Source organism: Labrus bergylta, chromosome 13 (assembly GCF_963930695.1).
Source record: "Labrus bergylta chromosome 13, fLabBer1.1, whole genome shotgun sequence".
Classification (NCBI taxonomy): domain Eukaryota; kingdom Metazoa; phylum Chordata; class Actinopteri; order Labriformes; family Labridae; genus Labrus; species Labrus bergylta.
In genome coordinates, this window is record NC_089207.1 from 24,477,263 (window position 1) to 24,502,211 (window position 24,949).

The 24,949-nt window shown below is 39.6% G+C and overlaps 1 protein-coding gene across 2 annotated transcripts in view; it reads right to left on the reverse strand.

The window, feature by feature from the left end:
• The window catches only part of erbb4b (erb-b2 receptor tyrosine kinase 4b), a 317,502-nt gene that overhangs the window by 79,377 nt on the left and 213,176 nt on the right, over positions 1-24,949 (reverse strand). For both annotated transcript variants that reach the window (XM_065962193.1, XM_065962192.1), the window contains exons 7-14: positions 23,918-24,059; positions 22,522-22,635; positions 21,970-22,096; positions 21,145-21,218; positions 16,002-16,092; positions 12,397-12,596; positions 4,741-4,873; positions 838-931 (exon numbers count right to left, since the gene is read on the reverse strand). In XM_065962193.1, the coding sequence (XP_065818265.1) occupies positions 838-931; positions 4,741-4,873; positions 12,397-12,596; positions 16,002-16,092; positions 21,145-21,218; positions 21,970-22,096; positions 22,522-22,635; positions 23,918-24,059 (975 nt within the window). The remainder of the gene's footprint in view (positions 1-837; positions 932-4,740; positions 4,874-12,396; positions 12,597-16,001; positions 16,093-21,144; positions 21,219-21,969; positions 22,097-22,521; positions 22,636-23,917; positions 24,060-24,949) is intronic.

A 24,949-nucleotide genomic window follows, 5' to 3' on the forward strand; every position in this document is an offset into this window, starting at 1 on the left:
TTTTAACCCTTTCAGCCACTTCACATGTAACTGGTTGAATTTTTGTATTGCTTAGAGTGTTTTCATGGATTTGTTTGTTGTAGGGAAATTAACCTAAAGTAAAAGCATCCTCATTCTTTGGTATACTTGTCATTAAAGGATAAGGTTCATATTTGTTGCCACTGTTTCAAACAATATTTAAAAAAAGGATTCAATTATAACAGGTGAGGTTTCTCTTGTTGTAATCACCCCCCTCGTTCATACGGGTAACTAAGGGATATTTGAACTAATGCATAACTTATGTGCCTTGAGGCTTTTATCTGAAACCACAGTTTCCCTCTTATTGTTACTTTCCGTCCTGTGCAGCTCAAGGGGAATATTGTGAATTTTGAAATAACTCAAACCAGGTTTATTTAAATTAAGACCAAATCTTGTATTGATTTACATTTACAATGTTTGTGACCCTGTATAAACCAGCTCTCTCAGAACGCTCCGTTTTGGTGTGTGTGTCTCTTTAAATGCAATGAGCCCCCCCCGAGTTTTCCCATGGCAGACCTGCGTAAAAGTTTTGCTCTAGGCTGGTGGGGGCGGGTTCATGGGTGGAGACATCAGGGGAGGGGAAGGGATTTTTTGATTATCAGAATCCCACTGTGATGTCACAAGGAGAGCAAATTTTCTGTGTTGTAAGACTTTTGCAGACCACAAACAAAGGACTGGATGGGTTTATTTCACATTTTGTGGGTCTGTAGACACTCAGGTTACCCAAATATATGTTCAAAAACACTGTGAAAGTGGATTTCTCATAACACGTCCCCTTTAAGTTTCCCTCAGGCTATTTGTCAACAGGGGTTTTCTTACCGGACCGTTGCAGATCAAAGAGTTATTGTCAGCTCGTTCACACTGGGCATCACACTCCACACACACTGACCCATTGGCATACTCTCGAATATCCCTAAGAGCAAAGGGGGAGAAGGGAAGAGGAAGAAGAAGAAAGGGATTAAGGTGGGAGGGGTACAGAGAGGGAAACAGGGATGAGAGACGAGAAGAAGGGGCAACAACAGGTTATTTGCAAAGTAGAGTCATATCATGTGTATGTTTTAACAGTCAATATGGGTGCTAAATGTTACAGAGTATATCAGTATGCATTCACTAACTGCACTCCAATTATAATCTAATATAAATCAACACATTTATCAGCCAGTAAATAAAGCGGCTTTGACGAAACATTAGGGTGAAAAACACATGATCACACCAAATGGCTTGTAAAATAGATGTTTGTCTTATATTATAATGTTTTCATTAGTTGCTAATAAGGTTGAGTTAAACGCTAACAAATCAAGAGGAAAAGTTAATTAAAAAAAACACTACAAACAAGTTAAACCTTTTTCAGAGTGTACTGAAAATGAAGAAAGATTTACAAAATTTACAAAAACTATTTTTTATTGTGAAATCACATTATGACTTCATGCATTTGAGTTCTGTTTTTTCAAAATCAGATTAGATCTTTGTGTATTCAGCAGAAGAAAAAAAAACATATAATAGCAATGATCTGTTGTAATGCTGCTTAAAACTGATCCGGCCTGAATGTTGCTGTGCTATTTCATTTTCCCAGAATCTTCAATAAAGTCTGAATCAATTCAGAGGTCAGGATGCCATTTCGGATGTAAAGAAGACTGATGAAAGGATTGAGAAGAATGGAAGAATTATTAATAGTGCTCATGTCTGCCAATTTCAATCTGCTATGAGCATTGTTTGTTACAGTGTGTATAAATGATGTAAAGGTCACTGGATGTTGTCATTAGAAACAATCTCAGACATACTTACACACACAGACACAGACACACACACACACACACACACACACACACACACTCCTGTTGCACCCACAAGCATTGCAGCTAATCAGATAACCGTAACACTGATACCATCACGCGGGAGGTCGACACAGTTTAAAGGTGCAGCAGTACCTGCGAGGGTAGCAGCATTTTCAAAAATCAATTAAATTAAGTGCCTTGTTATTCAATTTCTGCAATCCCCTTATAATAGTAGAACACCAGAGTGGCCCGGAAAAGTCATTAAATCTGACCACAGAGCGGCTGAGTTGGCACTTTGCCTTTGTCACGGCAAGACAAGGAGAATGAATTTCAGGTTCTTCTCTTTTGGTCAGTGAGGGAAAACAGAATGTTCAATCTCAGCAATAAAAGAAAAAAAAGTGTCACTGGCCCAGTGGGATCTAAATCAAATTAGTATTAATTATGCTTCATCTGGCCTTCATAAAACCTTCCAGGAGGTGGGGGAGGTGAGACTTTGTCTGGGTGAGTGCTGGTTGAAATAATAACAAGTGTAGCTGGAAGACATCACTGATGCTAAAGACTCCACAGTCCTGATGTATACTGCTTTTTTTCTATATGCAGGATAAATATCTAACAGGTTAATCATTTTAATTTGCAGCTACTAAAAAAAAACCTTTATATGGATTTGAAGCAGGATAAAAATTCATTGCTAACAGCGTTTTTAATAAATTTACTAACGCCAAAGCTGCATGTTCACTCCAACAAATATCACAGTATGCCGATAGTCAGCACTGCAGTACAGTTAAATTTAACGTAATTTTATGCCTTATCCAAACTCTGTCCTATTCTATTCAGTTTATGAATATATCTTTCTTTTTCAATTGACAGTCATGAGTCAATATGGGACATGACAGCTTGTAAGCGTTAGCATCAGAGTTCAGGTTTGCATTATTGGTGGCTAGGGGAAAGGGTTCTTTTCCCCCATGGGAGGCCCTGCCCCCAACTATGACGCGACTGTATCTATACTTACAGAAAGCATTGCATGATCTGTCTTTGTGTTAGAAACACATGTCATAAAATAAGTTCTGCCCATTTTCATTGGATCCTTCGTGAAGGTGGATTTGCTTGAATTCAACTGCTAGACTATTTCACACAACAGGGTGACTTGGAGAAAAAGAAAACAGTAAAGAATTGGAGGAATAGGGTCAGGTGTTGCATTCAGAGAGGATCTACGACAAACATGCTGGCGATGCCGGTGACGCTGACAGTGTTGGAGGTGCTCATGTGCAGGTGGACAGGTAGGCAGGGCGTGGCCCCGTGCGCAAGCAGTGACTGTGACACGCAGTGACACGCCTAGCCCCCCTGCCCTAACAGCACCCTCTGGTCCTCCTCATATCTCTCCGATGCAGCCACCGAAGAAGTTTGGATAAATGAGTCTCAAAAGTGAACTTAAAAGCATCTTTCAAAACGGTTCTGCATGGCAAAAAAATAAAAAAATAATCTAAATTGTTATTAATTAAACCCACCAGGGAAGCAGGTCTTGTCACCTCCTATTCTGAGGTAGATGTTATCACTCTATACTCTGCTTTAAAATCAAGGGACCCCTGTTGTTTGGAAACTCTACAGGGGTGCCTTTTAAACTGAGAGTTAACACTTCAGCTCAAATTGTTATTTTCACCTCTGGCACTGAAATAATATGCATTAGGAAAAAAAAGAAGCTGAACTTGAAAGCTGTTACAAAGAGCCTAGGGATGTTGAACTTTTGATGAGCAGGTTGTGCAGCAGGTCTTCTTATTGGACAGGATTGCTTAAAAAGGTTCTTAAAATGAGTCGCAGGACAGGATAAGCTGATTCATGCATCAATACACTTCCTTGATTTGATCAGCGGAACATGTTTACCTGTTGTTTCATGCTCCTGAAACTTATCAAAAATGCTTCTGCATGTTTTTTTTTTTGATTCCTAAACGAGCAACTCATTGTGATCTGTCTTGATCATCAAAAATAGCAAAGAACAGAATGAATAATTGAAGGCTGTATGAACTTGTCCAAATTAAGAGTGCATGCAGCTCGACTGTGATCTTTGTCAGCTGTTTTTCATTTTCTTTCTCTATTTGTAAATGAACCTTGCTCTCTGAATGATGAACCATGTGTTATCAGTAGAGGTAGAGAAAAGAGTTGGCAAGTATAGAAGCTGCACATTATCAAAGAGGGGGGGAGGATGAATAGTTCCTCATTTTTGATTCTTCTCATTTTTGATTAAACCTATTAAGACTGACCTGAAATATAAACCAGAAATGTGACAAGTCTTCTTCACCAATCTTCATTTTATCACTTTGGGTAAGTAATTCAGTTTGAGTTTGAATTAAAGTTTTATCACAACCTCGAGATGGCACAATGAACAAGAATGCAACCTTTGTGATGAAGAGCTTTGTTTTATTTATTGGCCGTTAAATAGGGAAAAAGAGGACAGACGCAAGTTTTCTAAAGTAAAAGGAAAATCCAAAACTTTTTAATACTAGTGGGACCCTGGTGACATTTTGAAAAAAAAGAAGTATTATTGTTCGGGGTCCCAGCTGTCATTAGGCGAGGGGGCACCACCCTGGAGTTGTCACCAGTCAATCACAGGGCTGACCAAATAGAGACAAACCTAACTAGCATTTATTTTGGGAGGAAGTTGGAGTACCCGGTGAGAACCAATGAATGCTCTGGGAGAACATGCAACTCCACAGAGAAAGACCCTGCCCGGTGATCTGAACCAGGAACCTTCTGGCTATGAGGTGATAGCGCTAAACACTCTTTCACCCAGCAACCTTTTTTCTCTGTCTTTTTTTTTTTTTTCATGGATAAAGATACAAATTTACAACCAGTTGCTGCATCTAACCAACCTCATATAATCTCCTGGTTAGGATGATGGGAACACTGTGTTTATGTATTGGAGTGTATGTGTGCATGCTCCTGCATAACTCACCCTTCATAAAGGTTGCACATATCCACGCAGGTTCTTCCCCGGCTATAGTATCTGCATGAGAGGCACTGGTCTGGGCCAGGACCCCAACACCCCGCGTCTGAACACAGTGGGTCACACACCATGCGATGCTTAGCTGCTCAATAAACACAAAGAAAAACAAGAGAACAAGCACAGAATTACAATCATGTAGAATGGAGTTTTGCTCTGATGACTCAGTGCAGGTGCAGATATTAAACCCAAATTTCCCTTAATTAGCTGGTTATGAAATTAGCTGAAATAGTCCAATTATTTATAGAAGAGACAGAGCTGGATGTTACTAAGGCCCGGGCAATTTGCAGGGGTTCATCTCTGCATTAAATTTCCCCGCCTCCACGGAGCAGCTGTTAATTTGCAGTGGTCTATAAAAGGCGTTTTTGTGGGGTTGAGTTTCCTAAACAACGGTTGGATTAATTGCCACAAGACAGAGGAGGAGGTGTGAGCCTCAAAGACGAAACAAAACGTACTGAACAGTCACACAATAATTAGCCCTGGGGACGAACTGCAAGACAACCTAGTTCCTCCCACAGAATGCTCCCACTCAAGCCAGGCAAGAGTTTTTAAGACATTACGTTTATTGGCTCATTGCAGTTGTGTTTATATAGTACCGTTTGTTCCGTATCTGGAATAAAGTCTGTTTTTCTGTTTCTTTTGCATAGACAGAATTTTGCGTGGTCGGTTTCACTGCGGAGCTAGAAAAGGAGGGGGCTGTGTGGTTTCATTATAAAAAATGCTGAGTCAACAGTGACAATGCACTTGTGGGAAACAGAAAGCCCCTGCACCTGCTTGCAGACTTGTTGATTTAACTTCAAAGAGAGAAGGAGTAAAATAAACCTCGGCAATTTTTGTGTCTTTTATTTTGAAGAGTTTGAGCCGATCACTGCCTTTTAAATCATCTTATGACACAACTCAAAAGGCTGAAATATATTGATTATGGATATAATAAGTCAAGATTTTCTATATGGGGCGCAGATGGCCCAACAGTTAGGTCGAGCCCCACGTACTGAGTCTGGGTTTTGTTCGGACCTGTGGCTCCTTTCCCGCATGCCATTCCCCACTCTCTCTCTTGATTTCCTACACTATCCAATAAAGGTCAAAAGACTAATGAACAGTACAAACATGTTTTTTTATTGTTAGTTTTTTGGAGTCCTTCAAAGCCATAAAAAGCCAATGATTACAAAGACATAGGTGTGGAAAGTGTGGGTTGGTACAATTGGTACAATGCCCCTTTTCTTCCGGCCCATTTACAGTGAGAAATCTGTATTCTGCTCTCTCTCTCTCTCTCCTCATATTAAAGCAGTATACCTGCTCAGGCCATTACATCCACTCTGTTCTCTTCTTGTGTGGATCTGTTATCGCTCTCTCTCTCTCTCTCTTGCACGTTGTTCCCCTTTAAGCCCTCTGTTGTACAAAGGTCGCTACATCTGAGACTAATACAGTGGCGAATTCAGAGTGTTGAAGTAGCGCGGTGACAAAACTGTGGAACTTTTATCGTCCCATCTGCATCCGACGTGATCTTTACAGAGATTCTTTTTTTTTATTCTCCCTTCAATAGCAACTGTCTGTTTTTCTGAGGGCCTGGCCACATGTACGCCAGGGGCTACCTCAGTGTCAGCCATAACCCACGCTCAAGAGTTAAACAGATGTATGCAGATACATGGGGGGGGGGGGGGGGGGAATTCTTTTAAGGGCAGAGGATGAAAGCATTCCCCTTCACAAGAGACAGAACCACCACTGTTGGGCTTCCAGTGCCTTAGGTAAACTGACCAGGCAAAGGGAAAAGACGATGAGAAGGAGGAATGATGGGAAATGAAAAGAAAAAAAAACAAGGGGGCAGGAGAGGTTGGATGCTTTTCAACTACATAGCAATCGTAAGATCAAAACAATACCGACTTCAGATGTTTCTGACACGGCTGGAAAACAAAAGCCCTTGGGGCTCGAGCCCAAAGGGTGCCCTGTTGAGTCCCCTGGGTGGCAGGAACAGAGGCTATGATAATGATTATGATTGGGGCTTGTTACTCGAAAGGAGGAAGGAGAAAAACAAATTGAAAAAGAGTGAGAAAGAAAGAGGTGAAACATGTCTGTCAAATTAAAGAAAGCAAAAGCAAAAAAAAACCCAACAGGACATGAAACATTTCTGACCAAAGAAATACCTGTCAGAGAACTTGAATGGGGTTAAAGAATAAAGAGTAGTGGGGAGAGGTTTTTCTGAAACTCAACTCTTGCATTAGTTTGCTGCATCTCTTTCTTCTCCATCAAAGGCTGCATTGAACGCAGGGCAGGCCATTGAAGATGCTAAATAGTATATGCAGCTGAGGAAATCATCCTCACCAGTGTGCTACACAGCATTGCATAAAGTGTGTGATAACTTTGGCGGTAAGGGTAAAACCTAAAGTATGTGAAGCTTGAAGGATCCTTCCCAAATACTAACATCAACTGATGATTTTGAGATGACTTGAGCAACCCAAAATGTCTGCGGTACTTCAGGACTTTAGCTAGTTGAACGCTTTTCAAGTCCTCTGATTACTCAAAGTGCTTTTAGAACACAGGTCACACGTGCACTTTAAAACTGACTGCAGAGGCTGCTATGTAAAGTCAGGATTAACTAATCTATCCACACACATTCAGATGCCTCCCAAGCAGGAGGAGCACCTTTCAGGTTAAGTGTCTTGCCCAGGGACACATTGGAAGTGTAGCTGCAAGAGCTGGGGATTGAACCCCTGACCTTCCGGTTGAGAGATGACCGACTCCACCACTGAGCTACAGCCGCCCTCTGCAGTGCACAGGGATGTTTGAGATGACAAAAATCAACCATGAATATTATATTTTTAGCCTTTTTGGCATCACCACCAGCACCTTAAATTTAAAACTATCTCTGTACAACAACTGCTGTGCCGTTCTAGATTAATGTTTCAGTGTATCTTCATAGAATAGACCTTTTTTTAATATAATGTACTGGTTTAACATGAATAAAAGGGAGAGGGGTGTTAAATGTGACAGATGTGCCATGTCACATGTCTTGTAAGCTACTGGATGCGTGAATTTCTCTCAGAATCATTAAAGTATCCAACTACATATCTGCATTACGCACACACCTAGCTACCTTCCAACCAACTTACCTACTGTACATCTCTCTCTGATTGAATATGTTGCAGCCACTATAAACTCTGCATCTTCACTTACAATGATCGGCTAAAATTGACTACATTGGACTTCATTAGCTTCCTGGAGATGTTGTATTTCCTTCAAAACATGTACTCATATTTGAGCCAAATACCACCAACTTGTTCGTCAGTTATAAAGAGCACCCTGAGACATTTTGGGAAAGCGCAGGTGCTCTTGACATAATCAATGATGGCTCTGATCTATGAGAGGTAACAGAGGGAAAATATCAGAAAATTGATCATAACTTGTTACCACATCAGCCTGAAACTGTTTCTAAACAGGAGTAAGTCCCATCTACTGCACAAGAAAATCATTTTTGAGTGATCAGCAATGACAATGACAACAATGCAGCAGCCCGTATGTCCTTCTAAATTTTGATTCTGGTGTGGAATGGTTTGTTTTTGTTTTGACCAGAGAAAAATGCGGTTTTAAGGCACCCCCCTCAAAAATGGATGTTTTGGATGCCCCTCGGTTTGCCAGGTAACTGGTTCAGATATAACTGGTTCTACCTTATCTCAAAAGCCTCAGAATTTTTCTAATAAGCAACACGACCAGAAACACTGTAAAACTAATATTTGCAAAATGAAGAGAGGTTAGAAGACAAAAACATTTCAAACTTGACGCAGAGCTGGTTAAACACTGAAGCTTCCGTGTCTGGGACATGGTAACCTGGATGCACATTGACTGTAGGGAGAATGGGGCAGGGTGGAGACGGCTCTCTCCAATGTTTAGAATTTGGTCTGCAGTACCCATTTTAAACGCTACGTGTCAGAGTTACATATTGCTTCTTCAAACATGCAGCAGAGCTAGCAGACGAGTCTGTGTGTAGTAATTCTTCTGCCTGAGTTTAGTCAAATCTTGAGGGACTGAGGGAATCACCTGTGCTTATTTAAAAATTCAGTGCCGTCCATGACCCTTAAAGACATTGCTCAGACAGGCAAAGTTATGAAACAAGCTGTTCTTGTGCTTCAAAATGATCACCACAATTGCATTGATGGCTCTAATAACAGCTCATTTTCTTTCTCAAGACTTGACCTTTTGAAGAAATGTGTGAAGAAAACAAAACACTTTTCTCTCTCTCACATTTTACCCCAAGGCCTGTACTGTAAAAATGTCATTATAAAACACTGACATTTTATTGCTAATGAGCCACGGCTCTACAGTATGTTTTGCTGCCTATAAATTGCTCTGGGACTCTCTCTTGTCAAATACTTGTCCCTGTAAAGTTCCAGTTGTTTTCTGTTCCGATACTTTTGACCGAGCAGACGAACAGATTCTTTACATGTCTGTTGGTTTTGCATATTAATGCTTAACTTTTCCAGATACTGACTCTATGTAGAGTGCTATGTATAACAAGCTTTTACTACAACTCTATAAAGCCATGGGGTAATACTGTTTTTATTTCAAGGCTTTGGTTCAGTTCTAGATGTCAAATTATAGCGAAGTGAGACTGAGCTGATTCAGGGTACTTCTGAAGAAGATTCATTTTAATTACAAAGTAGAACCAGGCTGACTTGTGCATTCAATCTGACGACAATCCAATCAACTTTAAGACAGAATGTGAAATGAACGGAAATAACCAAAAACACTGAACTCCAGATTAAAAATGTACAGTGAGAGCCTTTTTCTTCTACACACATTTTTGTTTTCCATTCAAAACCAATTCAGTTCAGTGTTTCAGTGGTAGACCAAGTGTCCTAAGTTTAAAAAGAAAAAAAAAACCATCAGCTATTACAGCGCCTTCAGTTGAAAATAACTAACTTTTTAGAACACGCTTTATTGTCACTGCACAACAACAATGGTGGAGTGAAACTAAGAGCTTGTATACCCAGTCTTGTTTTTTTCAAAGTTATAGTTTCCTGGTCGAGAGCTGCTGCTCTTGCTTGGACACTATTCCTTTTATTGATTTACTTTTTCATTTTATACTTCTTTTGAAGAGAAAAATAAACAAGTATATAAGGCAATATGAAAAACATTCATAGGGTCACTCTACCAACTTGAGCTAATGTCAGAGGTCTCTCAACCAGAAGGTTGGTGGTTCGGACCCCAGCTCCTTCAGCCACATGTCCAATTTGTCTTTGGGCAAGACCCTTAACCCAAAGTTGCTTCTGCTGCTTTGTCAGTGGCATATGAATATGTATGAATGGGATTTGTTACTTCTGATGGTCACTTCACATAGCAACCTCTGCCATCAGTTTGTGAATGTGTGTGAATGGGTAGGTTTGACATGCAGTGTAAAAGCTCCAAGGGAAGTCAAAGTGACATGAGACAACATTCGTAACCTAGCTACAGTAAGCAACAATGAGGGGAGCTCTGAAATTGAAGGGCCTGCCAGTGCAAAAAAACACTGTAAGTAGACACAGGCCTAAATGTGTGGCCTACTTATTTGAGACAAATATGACATGCTTTGAACTTCAAGATCTTAAAAGGACTTTGAAATGTGCACACCATCAGTGCAGAAGACGTTTTTTATTGAACTTGTGCTATCTGTATAAATGAGGTTTTATTTTAGTTTAAAAATTACATTTTGATTTCATTGCAACTACACAAACAAATACATACACACACACACACACACACGCTAAAAATATGAATAAAAGGGTACATGCAGACCCATTGTCCTCTGTCTTTGTGGCCCTGTAAGGAAGCAGTCCTGCCCTTTTCCAGTCCCTGCTAGGCTCACTCAAGTGTTGATGCACACACATACACACTCTGATGCACACATGCAGAGCTGTGTCAAGGAGAGCAGTGTGTGACTTTTGAGTCTCACCCAAAGTCTTCAAAGTCACTGAGAGATAGTGTATGTGTGTGTGTGTGTGTGTGTGTGTATGCCCGACACTAAGGAACTGCCCAGGGGAAAGGAGCACATGAACAGTGAAAAGGGGCCAACTCAATAATGCAAATACTGGCTCATTAATGAACATTATACATAAATGAATAATGTCCTAACACTTGTGGCAGTAATATAATAAAAGCACTTCCATTTTTAGAGACGCAATTTTTGTCTCCTCATGTCAGAGATCTGCCTCATTTAATTTGGCCAAACCTTTCCCTTCTGTGAATGATGCACTTGGTTAATTAGACTGATCATGGGGTTATTGTTTTTAGTTTTAGAAGTTAGTGGTATTATCTTTCTGCTCATTCAGTAGAAAAATCAAAATCAAAATGAGAATGTTTGCTGTCTGTTGCAGAGGCACGATGAAGTGGTGAAACCTGTTAGTCTCAGTTGGAAAAGTGTGCATCAAATAGCTGACTTTGTTTTGAAGCCTGAGCATTGATCCAACAGTTTAATAGGTTTTTTTTCTATGGTGGAATTTGTATCAGGTCAGGGATCCAACTGTTTTTCAAACTATGAGTGTTGGAGCCTTTTCTTTAAAGCCACATCCCCAAACATTTTTCAAACCCTTTTTTATTTTTTTATTTTTTATGAGAAACTTTTGAAATGGAAGAAAAGGGGAAACTCTCTGTGGTGCCTGGAGCAGCACCACTGATGTTTAAAATATGACTCAAATACAAAATACACGGCAGCTCATAAGAGCATAGCAGAACCATTAAATAACAGCACACTACTGTATTCAGTGTCACCGAACTGTCTCAAAGTTGGTTACATGATACTCCAGATAAGAGCTTAAGAAGATGGTGTCATGCATCATTTTGCTTTTAGTAGCAGGAGTTGCGAATCCCATTACTTATTGCATGAACTTTTGACTTAGGGTTAAACGTTACAGCTGTTACCAGTATGATGCCTCCATTAAATGGGGATAAAAGTGAGGACGCCTCTTTATGGTAATTTGGGCACTAAAAACGATTAGGGCCAGGTTTGGCAGGGTCTGTTGAGCCATTAAGTATGCTCATTAGTTTGTGATTACTGCACTGTTTCATGAATCTATAGTTTTCTCTTTTTTTTTAAGTTCCTGAATGAGAATTCATCAATGACTGTGAGTTTGTTTGTTTGTTTGTTTTTCTTTGTAACATTTTATCAACCTTTTTTTACAGATTCATAGACCACGTTTCGGTCTGAAACTGAATACAACAAAAACTTCATATTATGATGAGGTGCTAGACATGGAAAGGTCGCTCCATTTCTGCCTTCAAGGATGGTGATGTTGTAATGATACGATAGTGTTGTGTTAATAGGCAGGTTTGTAATGACAGTTGTTTGAATTTTCAAAACTAATGCTTCACGTTAAGTGGACTTTTATTATGGGAACTTCCAACTGGTGTTTTGGGTTCATACAGATGCTTTTCATGCTTAAATACACTATTTGGAAATAATTATAATAATAATTAAAATAATAATAAGTCATAAGTGAATAACAAAACCATCAAAATCAGACTGGTGACGCTGCAAGGCCGAGTTGTTTAGATTAATTTTCATTCCTGTTTTAATACAGGAACACGCTAGATGATAGTTTTAGTGTAAGTGTTAAATAAAGGTTTGGGGTTTGGACTTACAGCAGCCCTGCGGGCTTCTGTTGTTGCGGATGAGAACCTTCTGGTTTGCAGCGCGGAACAGTCGCGTCCAGTTGACGGTGTTGTAGTAGCAGAGCTGGCTGTTCTCAGCGATGTGGACGTTCCCAGCACTGATCTCTCTCAGGGACTGGAGCTGCAGTGATGAGATGCCCTGCTGCTTTAACACCAACAGAGAGATCCCACTGAGGGGCGAGAGCAGGTGGAGGTGAGAGGAGGGGAAGGCCAGACAAGGAGGGGGAGGAAGATGGAGAAGAAGGGCGAGGAGGGCAGGGGGAGGTGAAGAGATGAGTTTATTTCAAAGTTTTGATGCATAAGTCAGGTTTCCTATGCAAATCTGAACTTTTTATCATGACACCTAGTTATGAAGGATGCATTTGCACAACAACAATTGTATCTAATACAAATAGCACTGTGTAGATGTACCTTGGAAATGTAATGCTAATCCGCACTTATTATTCTTGGTGTGAATTCTTTACGTTTAGAGATTATATTAAGAGACTTTTATTTTAAAATATTAATTTGAAAGTGCATTTATTTTCACATTTCCACATTTTTCTCTGTTTTCTCGTCGTCTGTCTTTGACAATGGTGCAAAAGTCATTGATTGTTGCTCTTACTGCTGTGAGATTCATTTGACACAATCTCTCTGTTCCTCCGTTTGTATGATTTGTTGTGTTCTGCTAAAATGAAGCCTGTAAGGGTTTTATTTCCCAAACTTTACACAGGCTGCTGTGGACGTAGCCAACGCCAAAATAACAAACCTACAGTCTGTCTATCAGTAACGGTACTTGTGAGGTTAGCTACTGCTAACACACAAAACTTGCACTACAGAATATAATGCACACACACACATGTTCACACACACCCAACTCTTCCTGAAGCTCTCCACCAATCACACACGTCAACCTGCATGGAGCACTGCCACAGGCACTTGGAGTAACTGATAGGTTTACGATCTCTCAGAACACAGCTGTCAATCTAACACATTCACTGACTTTAGAGAGAACTCACTTTCATAACAGTCCTTATCTTAACTAACACAACACAAATAAGCAATCAGGTCCGTTACAAAATGAAACTGAGTGGCTGACGTTATAATACTGTTGTAATGGAAGTAGCACTTAGTAAGACTTTTCATCAAGAAAAGATGCATATATACGGAAGAGGATTAGGGCCACTTAAAAATTGTTATGGGGGGTATCTGATTTTTTTTTTTTAGAATTCTGACTTCTCAGAATATTTAGCAAAAAGTCAGAATTCAGAGAATCTTTCCTGAGATTAATGTCAGAATTCCCCCCAAAAAGTCAGAACCCACTTTTTTTTTCCAGTGGCCTAAATACTCTTGCAAATATATTGCTTTTAGTTATATTGAGGCAAAATCTCTCATTTGATTGGTTGAGTAGTATCACGGGTGATGATTGCTACCATAAAGGCAAGAAAAGCAGCGGCATTTAAAAGAGACTATAGTTCAAAAGTATTAAAAGTTGCACTATTTAAAATGGAAATGTGGCCATATAGCATAATTCTAGTGCTATATTATGCAGGCCTTGAACTGGCCATAATAGGAGGTCCTGCACCTTATTGACTATTGGTTATTATTTGAGGATTTAAAGTAAATTATATGAATTGAATTAATATCACGAGTGGTTGGATAACAAAAGTAACATAACAGCAGACATATAGCCCATGGATTCAAATAATCTGTGTATAGTCACACAGATTGCATCGCAAAATCCAACTCAAAATATTCTAATGTTAAAACAACCCCACAGGAGACAAATAAAGGCTCCCAATTATCTTCAACATGGTATTATTTATGTCAAATAAATGCACTGCTGTGTAATACAGTATGATGATCTAAACCTTTAATTGTCTATTGTGTAAAACTTGAATGAATACAATGTAACTCTCAGTATCTACCTCTCATAGTTGCCACATTTTCTCTATAATCTACTGCAGCAACGTGACTTAATCTATTCTCTTCTTTTTTTTTTAAATCATACATTAAAGCCTACGCTCACCCTTCCCCATATGTCCCGCTTGCACAGTTTAAAAAATGACAGGAGGCCAGTGGGGTGTCAGAGCCATCAGGTAGACGGGGTACAATGCAGGATCAAGCACAGGATAAGGGAAGGTGGCAGGCTGTAATTTGTATGGCAGCCTGCTGTTTCCATCTGCAGGTGCATGACACACAAGTGCCTTCACACACACACACACTCAGCTCCCTCATGCACACACAGACACACAACATCCAAGTCACACGGCATCCACACTGCATTCAGCTGCAAAGACACACACTTTGTTTCCTTCTAAATGTCACAGCAAGTTTTTAGAGCGCCTTTGGAGAAAACACACAAAAAATGTAATGATAAATAATTACGCACTATGAGCTGGGTTAGAAAAAGTTACCCTCTTAAATGTCAGAACAAAACCAACGTTAAAATCTGTTTTAGTAGCAGCAGGTTCTTCTAGCTAATGTCAGACAGAAATAAATAATTACACGTACACAGGAGGCACAACAACCAATCCACATGTACTTTTAATATGCATTTTTAAAAGTTTATATTTAAAACCAAAACTGTATACCTTTTTAGCCAATACCCTTTTAAGCTTTACTCCCGTCAATCTTACATGTTGTAGAGTTAACATTTATTAAAGTGTCAGGGTAAGTCACACTCCATGCGCAACCATATCGCCCTATGCTGTTAATATATGCATACAATTAAAAATAAAATACCTGGAAAACACACTGAAATAATGTCAAACATTGTATGTAAATAAAACCTTTGAATGCTTTGACTGTTTATGTTTGTCGGTTTGGGTTATCTTTGAGTTTATTTGTAACATAACAGTGTTACAAACATGTACAGTATAGTTAAAGTATCCAGTAGAGTTTTGGGGGCTCTGGTTATGCTCAAGTTTCCTATTAGTGGGTCCCCTTATTGTTTGTCTCGTGCACAATCATATACACTCATGCTTTCACAATTAAAGGGCGCAATTCTCCAGCCAATGGTTTTACACTATTCACCATGATGCACATGGGTATACATAAGTGAACCGAGATACCAAGTAGTGTCTCGACAAGGCAAAGAGAAATAACAAGTCTAATGGGTTAACCATGTAGGTTCTGTTTAGAAAGTTGTCTTGGCTAAAGTTTTTTTTAAGGAATAAAATACGGGATCAACATAATAAGTTCTGGTACCAAATGCTGGGTTTAAACTTGCTTTTGCACTACTCACCACTGCACCATTATCTTATTAAGTCTTGTACATATTAGTCTTTGCTCATTTGTTTATTTTTGTGTTTATTGTTGGTATGTTATACCTTTGTACAAAGAGAGCACAGTTCACCAAAGTTCCTTGTGTCTCAACAGAGGAACCGTTAACTATAAAGAATTGGGATAGCATTGTTGTAAGCTTAAGTGGGAATGTTTTGATTTATTTGGAAATTGAATCACACTTGAATTTCACCTTTTTTTTTTGGAAGGAGAGATTCCTTCAGAGAAAACTGCTCCACTTTTGGTAAAAAAACAAAAACAAAGAAATGACCACAATCAGCGCAGAGCTGTTAAGTTGTGAGTTAGTGTACCTGTACAACGCTCTTCCCCCAATAGTAACCAGGTTGGAGAAAACGCTGAGATCCGTCATGTTGTCCGGCCACGACTGGATATTCAGAAAGCCTATATAGAGACACAGACAAGCAGATGGGCAGAGAGGTTATAATGAGTCAACAGAACTGCCAGACTAGAGCTGTCAATCATCCCCTCTATTTCACACAGTGACAGGAAGAAAATGGGAAGAAAGTGCTGGTATTTTTCTGGAATTAGCAACATTCCAGGCACACAGTAACCACACCACCTGAGCCTCATCTGAAGGATGCCAAGCTCTCCTCAGCCAGAAAAATAATCTGACAGAGGAGTTCGGTGCCAGCTATGACATGTGCTAAGTTTCTATATCAATATTTTTGCATTTTCTTTATCCACCCTCCCCTACTATTAAATCATTTAGATGATTAAATGAATAGCTGAGAGGACGGCGGTGGCTCATTTAGAATGATCAATAATGGATTCAGAAATATAAAATATTTAGTAGAGAAACGGCAGGGAGTACAATCCCCAAGCCAACACCAGAGGACAAACAAAACAGTTGGATGAGGCTATCAGACCAAGGAAAAAACACACAGAGGGAGGAAGAGTGAAGGTATAAGAAGCGAGGAAGAAGAAGAAGATGGAAGCAAGGGGAATTCCTGGTTGGTAAAATGACTCAAACTCAAAATGCTACATGAAGATTGAAAGAAAACAGATGCCACAAGCTACTGATGTATAATGCCTTGCAGACAAAAGAGAAGGGGAAGGAAGTAGAGGTGGTGTCGTGGGAAGTGTGGTGCTTCCTGAAACCAACAAAATACCTATGTTCCTCCCACATGAAGCATTAATGTGGTTATCGAGAAAGGGAGGGATGGTGGTGGGCAGGTGAGCAGGGTTGCAGAGGAGAAGGGTGCACATGGCCTGTCCATTAGAGAGCAACAACCTTCAAAAGCATTTCTATCTGATGGATATAAGGTACATATTTATTGATATAGTTGTGTTTGTTATGTGAACCCCAGCTGAAGGCAGACAGGATCTGAGCTGATTCCTATTAATAGTGGTGGATAAGGCAATGAAAAGAAATTTCAGGTCATTGGAAGGAAATACAAACCGAGACTCACCGGGACAAATTCACACGAGCCAAGTTTGATACTAGAGATTTTCTTATGCAAGAGCACAATGATAATGACCAAACATGTGAAAAAAATAATCCTGCCCTTCATAGCATTCTAGAATGAAAAATCATCCTTCCTCAAGTAATGTGTAATGCTCATCTCCCCTCAGGGTTGATAAAGTATCGCTAAACTAATAAAAGCTATATTATAGAACAGTTAATATAATCTCTCAGACGTCTTGTTAGGTACTTCAGGATACTGAGGGGCCTCGATGACCAGAGCCAGCAGTGCCACAGAATTGTCAGACTTCTACTTTGAGTCACTAATGGTCTCAACCACAAGACCTTCCGGGCAGTGCACCTCACAGCCTAACTGCAGTGTGTTTTCCAGGGGGGGATAACAAGCTACTGCCTGCTGCACATTTTGCAAGCCTGTGACCCTGTGATAGTTATCTAGCAGCACATGAGTGTGCTTAAGAGTTTTGCAGATTCCGTGTGAGTTTTCTTACTTTAAATGACATATTTGTATGGCTCGAATAGTATTAAGTGTAATCGTTTTTCACCTGAAAACAACAATTTTTTTATTTTTATTGATTCACTGACTGGAAGTTGCCCTTTTAAGTCCCTGTTCCAATCATGGAGACAATATGCATTACTGAGGTTCACCAATAGTGGTCAAGAAAGAAAATATTTAGTCCTACCATTCTCCTGATTGTAATTAGTGAAAACTGGTCAGTAATCATTTTGAATAGCCTAAATAGATGGGATCTAGGAACTTCTGCCTCTAGACTACGAATGGTCCTCAATATCCTGAACTACACACTCTGAGTTCTGGGGTAGTGATGCAAAAATTCAAAACTATCGATACAAACTGCTGACTGACAGATTTAATGCAACTATTCTGAATGCAGGAAAAATCACATCGACTCCTATGGTATGGGCATTTTCTGGACAGATCATATGAATACACATGGTCAACATTGGAATCATCCTTATTAAAAGACATTCTGAGAAAAGGAGAGTTAGACAAATAATAAGACACAAAAAAAGAGAAATGGATGATTTAAGTCAAAAAGTAATATTTGAACTTCTTACACCTTCTTCCCGTCTATGTCAAGGACTGATTTGTTGAATAGAAATGAGAGTATAATATGTGACTTGTGTGCCACAAAAAGCCACAACAGTGGCACACCAGTGGCACACCAGTGAAATAAGCAAATGACAACACAGGACCACAAGGAGAAGAAGGCCATGAGCTCGCAGGCAAAGGTTAAGAGTGCTTAAGTTGTGGTGATTTCAAACTGAGTCACAACACTTAGAGGAACCCACTTGTGCGAAATTGCATGACTCAATCGCCCCCTCATTTAGTAATATGTATGTGAAGAAGCTGAAAGAGAGAGAGAGAGAGAGAGAGAGAGAGAGAGAGAGAGAGAGAGAGAGAGAGAGAAGTCAGGGAAAGATAGAGAAAGAAAAGGAGAAAGAAAAAAATCAAAAATATAACAAAAAAAAGAAGAGAAATGGTGACAGGTGGGTGCGTTGGTGTGTGGGATGAGAGCTGTCCTCCTACACATCTCATTTGAAAGCTGGAGCAATGCTGGTGGTGACCTTGGGGCCACAGAGGCAGGTTGGCTTCCTCTGTCAGAAGTCACATTCTCCTGACAGCTCAGAGAGATGACAAGCTGAGATGACACACATCTCGGGCTACATGGGAATGGGACAATGGTTTGTTCCCATCACTTGAATTCACTTACAGTAATAGAAAAAAAAAAAAGATAAGAACGCTGGTGATAAAGTTTTGATCCTTATTGTTATTGCACTTGTATTTTGACTCTCGCTATAGATTCTTTAAAAACTTGCTACATAACTACATGCTATTTAGCATGGGTTATGCATAAGCTAAGCATTTGCAACATTTGTGTACACAACAGCTGTGTGTAAGTACAGTATAACTTGTGCCATCCATCATATGAAGCTGTGTTTATTGTGATAATGACCATGTAAACCATTTCAAGACCCAACCAACAGAGCAGCCACAATCTACGCATCTGTCAGACCATCCACAAACAAAAAAAATAATAAATGACTGTATATACTGACTCAACATTTGAAGTTTTACTGTACGTTTCTGGGCATAATACTCCAACAAAAATTGTCCTGCTTCATAGTCAAGACTCCCAGAATTTCAGATCCATTGAAAGATTTAATTCAAATCACATTCTATCCATATAGGTCCACTACCATCTTGATATTTCACTATATTTCAGAAATATTCCATTAAAGAATTCATCTTTTTTCGCTTCCAAGCCATGTTGATGCATGCTCTAGAAGAGCTCTGGCATGGTACCTCATTTGTCCAATTACAAGCTTCCAGTCACTGGTGCCAACCTATGATAGCCAATGAGAGTCTGAGTTGAAAAAAGATGTCTGCCCTTATTCCGACGTCTGTACACCAGGCCAAATGCTCGCAACTGTGCTGATGACTGACGTTACTTTGTGAATATGCTGCTTCAATCAATATCTCACATCTTGAAAACAGGAAAACCGTTATTTAAACCCATACCACGATCTGTGACGAAGCCTTGCATTTTATCAGCTGCACTTTGCACATTTTAATGATTTCTACAAGACTTTCAACACCTTCTGAAACTACAGATTATTAGCGTCAGAAGAGACCCTACCTGTGCTTGTAGTCCATACCCTATTCGAGAAATTAAATGAATTACTTAATTCATGTTTCCCAACATGGATATAAAATCTGTACGGAAATGAATCCAGGTGTGTTTACTCTTTAAAGATGGACTGAGATTCATTATCTTGTTATGTCTTCTTCTTGTTTGGTTGTTACATCTGAGCCTATTTTTATGTGCTTCCTGTCAATTCTTTTTCTTATTAGTTTTTCCTCTTAAAGGTTCCATTTGAAGAAAAAAGATCAATCCATTAATGATCTCGTAATTGCAACTTGTTGGGAAGTCAAACAAACCCAGACTGAGTGGATGTGATTTGCCGGCCGACCTTTTAAGGAGGGAAACTTCTAAGCTGTAATTGACTTCTGTGGTCATTTGCTTCTTTCCAATCCAAGGTACAAAAAAAGTCTGAAGTACGTTAAGATGGTCGATTCAGTTTTTGGTCAAGAGTTACTCAGCGGCTCACTCAAAAAACAGAACTACATTTATTTTGGGCTTAAATGACTAAGATTTTCCATTAAGAACGTGTTTGCTTGGAATAAATTTAGACTAAACAGTTCTGAAGATACAATACAGATATCAAACAGCCAATAATAATACTAATATCGTTGCTGTTCAAGATTTCTATATAGTCAGTTAAAAGAAGTTTAAATGCACTTCCGTGCTGCCTTCTTCTGTTCAGATGAATAACATTGCTAAATCATCAGATGTTAACACGTCAATTGTGTATTTTTAGGGGAAAGAGACAAAAAGTATCATGATTATCCTTCACAACTTGAAAACGTCAAACAAATTTCAACAGCAATATGTGCCCATTTTCTTTACGATACGGTGGAGATACAAGATTTCTTTCTGATGGTATTGTCAAATGTCTGGAAAGATGACAGTATACATGCAGCTGAGGAGCCGTGGTTGCAGAGGGGGAGCTGGAGGATTAGCGATGCGCACCACATGTTCTGGATCTTTTCTTCATGGTGCGTGAAGGGAGAGCTGGGACTGTGAGACTCAAGGCTAGGGACTCCCTGAGGGAGAGGCAGCAGAGACACAGAGGAGATTGAAAGACTCATCTGATATTCATCTTATGCTGTGATGTCTGTCCTTGCTATGGACAGTCTCGGGGGGGGGGGGGGGGGGGAGGATGAGGAGGGCGGGGGGGGGGGGGAGGATGATCTTTGGCAAACACACACAGACACACACTATCACACGTGCACACTGAATAGGACATTTAAGTGGAAGGAAAGGGATAAAAGTAAGAGGGTACATTTTGTTTATTCTCTTTTTGAAATACTGTTTTTTGAGTGTGTATGCATGTGCAGAGATGCATAATGTTCCCTTGATGTTACCAACCTGTTACTTCTCGAACAGTGCGGAATACGTTGAGTTTTTCTGGGTCCAAAGCTTCGATATTGTGGTAGACATCCCTGCGAGGCAACATAGCAGATCAGAACAACGCAAACAAAATAAGAAACCCTATAGAAAGCAAATAATATGCCGCACAGATAAGCAATGTGCTTCCCTTATCACAACAATAATGAAAATGAGCTGCAAATACCCAGTATAATAAATAATCATACAGTAATAAATCCATATTAAAGTAGGTTTATCTCACTCAAGTTTCTAAATTATGAATATGATAATGTGAATGATTGCTTGCAGGCGTACATACTATTCACTCATTCATGAATATTATATACATGCTTGCTTTGTCTTCCACGGTCACCAGTAAAACTCTTACTGAACATGACACTCTCGCTCCCAACAGCAAAATCCTTTCACACTCCTTATAGATTAATTCATGAGCCTTTACATTTACCAGCATTCTTTTTTATTCTCAAGGCACTTACAGTGTACTCATTTCCCACTTGACATCACTGACACTGGATTATTACAAAAGATTATTTCTATTCATTCAAGCAATTAACTCTGTGCATTTTTTTTCTTTAAATCTGGCAATTAGGTGACACATTGACATTTTGAGTGGAGTATATAAAAAAGGAGAGAAACATGATCTGTTTTTCCAGATCTATGAATACATTTCCTTTCACTATCTTATTAAGTGACTTTTTTTCATGAGGAACTTGATTCTCTAGACAGGACCAGAGAACATATTAAATGTCCAAATAGAGTAACAGTTTTACAATTCCCCCGGTTCCCCTTTCTAATGTCTCTCACCCTTTGATCCCAGTGATGAGGAACACCAGGTTGCCGTTGATCTTGGTGCAGTTCACAAACTTGTCTATGTTGCTGGAGTCAACCGTCTGAGCCGTCTGCAGGCTCGCTGTACCAATGCCGTCACACGCTGGAACACACAATGAGGAAGTGAAGTGCATTGATTTAAACAACAAAACAAGAGTGAAGATATGCTGTGTGATAAAATATCAGTTTATGTTGTACAATATAAGTAGAAGGGACCATTTCCAGTAAGGAGCAGTGTTTCCCATACTGCATAGTTGAGCCACAATTAAAATGAGTTGTCTGTATCTCAATGAATAATGCAGTGCAAAGGACCAGTTACAGTGAAGTTATTGTGGTTATAAGGCCTCAGATAATGTTGTTATCATTTCATGGCTCTTAAAACAAATTCATTGCATCTTCCTTGCAAGCCAAATATTAACAGAAGTAGTTAAATAATAACTATTCCTTCAAAATAAAATAAGTAGTGTAATTAAAGGAGCCTTGATTTGTTGAAGTTACAGTATCTATAAATGTCTTTATAGGTTTTACCTTTGGGGCAGATGTCAGTGCATGGAATGCACATCTTAATGCGGTTCTCCTCCACCTCCATCTTGTTGCTGGGGCACGCTCTCACACAGGAGCTATGGTCCACCACAAAGTTATCTGGAAAAACATTTCATTGTAAATGTCAAGTACAGATACAGCTGTTGTTTGTCACGCTGGAAATAAGTGGCACTTGGTGAGGTCAGTCACATATAAAAGTGCTGAAAGTCACTTTCCTTCACTTTGTCTGCAGACTGATGCTCTCCTGGCTTACTGGTGGAGAGTATTAAAGCATTAGGTGTTTTAAGCCTTTCAGAAATGTACGAGATGTTATTAAAGATTACATTAATTCATGAAAAAATGTTAAGCTCAGTGTTTAATATTCATGAATAAATAAAATCATGACATAATGGAATTTAATTGATTTTAAAGTGGACTCTGTGTATTGTTGGAATAACTTGGAAGCTCAATAATCTCGTACAGCTTTATTTGGCTCTAGCATGTCCCTTTGGCTAAAATGTGAATGAAATGAATTGAAATGGTTTGATTATTGTACATTATGGCAGTGTATACATAACACTGTCCTTAAGCAGACCTCCCTCTCTCCCCCCTGCTGGTTGGCCTTTTCACATACATTGACCGCCGCATGTGGCATCCACAACATTTAGCTGTAGGTGTGGTTAAAGGTTAGTGGTTAACTGGGTGGTGGTCACAGATGAGGGGTAATACGGAGACTAACAATGCTACACAACAGAGGGAGATATAATGTGGATGCACAGCAAACCCTCTTCTTCTTCATCACCTGAACAAGCTTTGTTACCTTAAGCTAAGGACAGCGGCTGTTTCAAGGTAAACGGCTCATCAAGATGAATGAGTGTCAGGTTGAGACCTTGATGAACGGTACAACTGTAACACGTGTCTCCGCAAAGTGCTACCTCTTGTTCACCCCTTCATGGTTGAATTTTAGTCTCCTAATGGAGTGATAAAACAGATAACCTCTGTCAGGCTGACTGTGCAGAGTTTTACTTACACCGAACCCCCTGTCTGATACTTCTCTTTTAGCGATAGAATGATAAGCCTAGTCGGATCTAATTCATGAAATCACCATGTATCATCTGCTTTCTTTGGCTAAATATTCATGAGAAAATGATGCAAAACACAGAATAGTTTGAGTATGGCTCTAACCAGCCTGTTATTCAACACAGATTCATAGCCATATGCAAGAAACACTTGAAAGGAATTTAGCAAAGGGACACAAAACCAATTCAACGTCTCTGTATTTCTTCTGTATTAACCTCTTCACAGAAAATGCATTTCAATAACAGAAAGCAAAATATCTTTACAAGTATAGAGGAAAATGAGGTATGTTTGTGTGTTTTGCATGTGTCAAGGTGAGACGTACGTGGACACTTTTTGACACAGAAGGCTCCGTAGGAGTACTTGGCCCTGGGGTTGTGCTCCAATTGGAAGGTGGTGGGGTTGTAGACAAAAGGCTGTGGGCACTGGGTCACACATGCCCCACTGTCATTGAAGTTGGTGCAAGCCTTCAAACACACACACATACACACACAATTACACATACTCGACATTAGAGAGCATAAGAAGAAGTGGAATTAGTCTTTAGAAAAACACTTGTGTTTCTGTTTAAAGGATGAATGTGCAACATTTGACACATAAATACAGCAGAAATCCAGTATATCCTCTGTAAATGTCTCTCTGAGTCATGACTGTCTACAATGAGTGAGAAGCTTGAGTCCCGCCCGCTGTACTGTTGTCAGAGCTGTGTTCACATAATGTTTACATAAACGGACGGCCTTATGTATAAAGCTGTTTTAGTCAAGGACTAGAGAAAAGAAGATTAACATAGCCCTACTCACGTTTTGGATGTCAAGTAAGTGTCTTTAGATCAGTTTCTTTCTGTTAATGTATGTGCAATATGAAGTCATGAGTTAACCAAAGTGTGCTAACATTAGCCTGCTAACACAACAATGCAGGCCACAGGCACTTGCAGCTCAAGCAAAGGACAATTTTGTCCGCCGCTTGCGCTTAATGGTGCTTAATTCTGGTGCGTTCCAATTGATAACTCCTTTGTGTGAATGCGAGGGGAAAGGAGTTGGCGGGAGGCGCTGGAGGAGAGCGGAGGCTTAAGAATAGCGGAGGTGTCGCCAAACAGCAGTTTGTTTTGGTTCAATGCTCGTGCTCAAGGGCGACATCTACTGCGTCAAAAAGTTGCACATTCTTCCTTTAAACAGTATTAGAGAATTTCAATATTTTGCGACAACCAATAGGTGACATTTCTGATAGATGCAGATGAAGAAAAATACTTAATGTGAGGCATTATATATAGGGACGAAGGGAAGGGAGACAGGCAGGTTGAAATAGAATTAATCCAAACAGTAACTGTAAAGTGTGTGTTTAGTTTGCTGTCAATGAA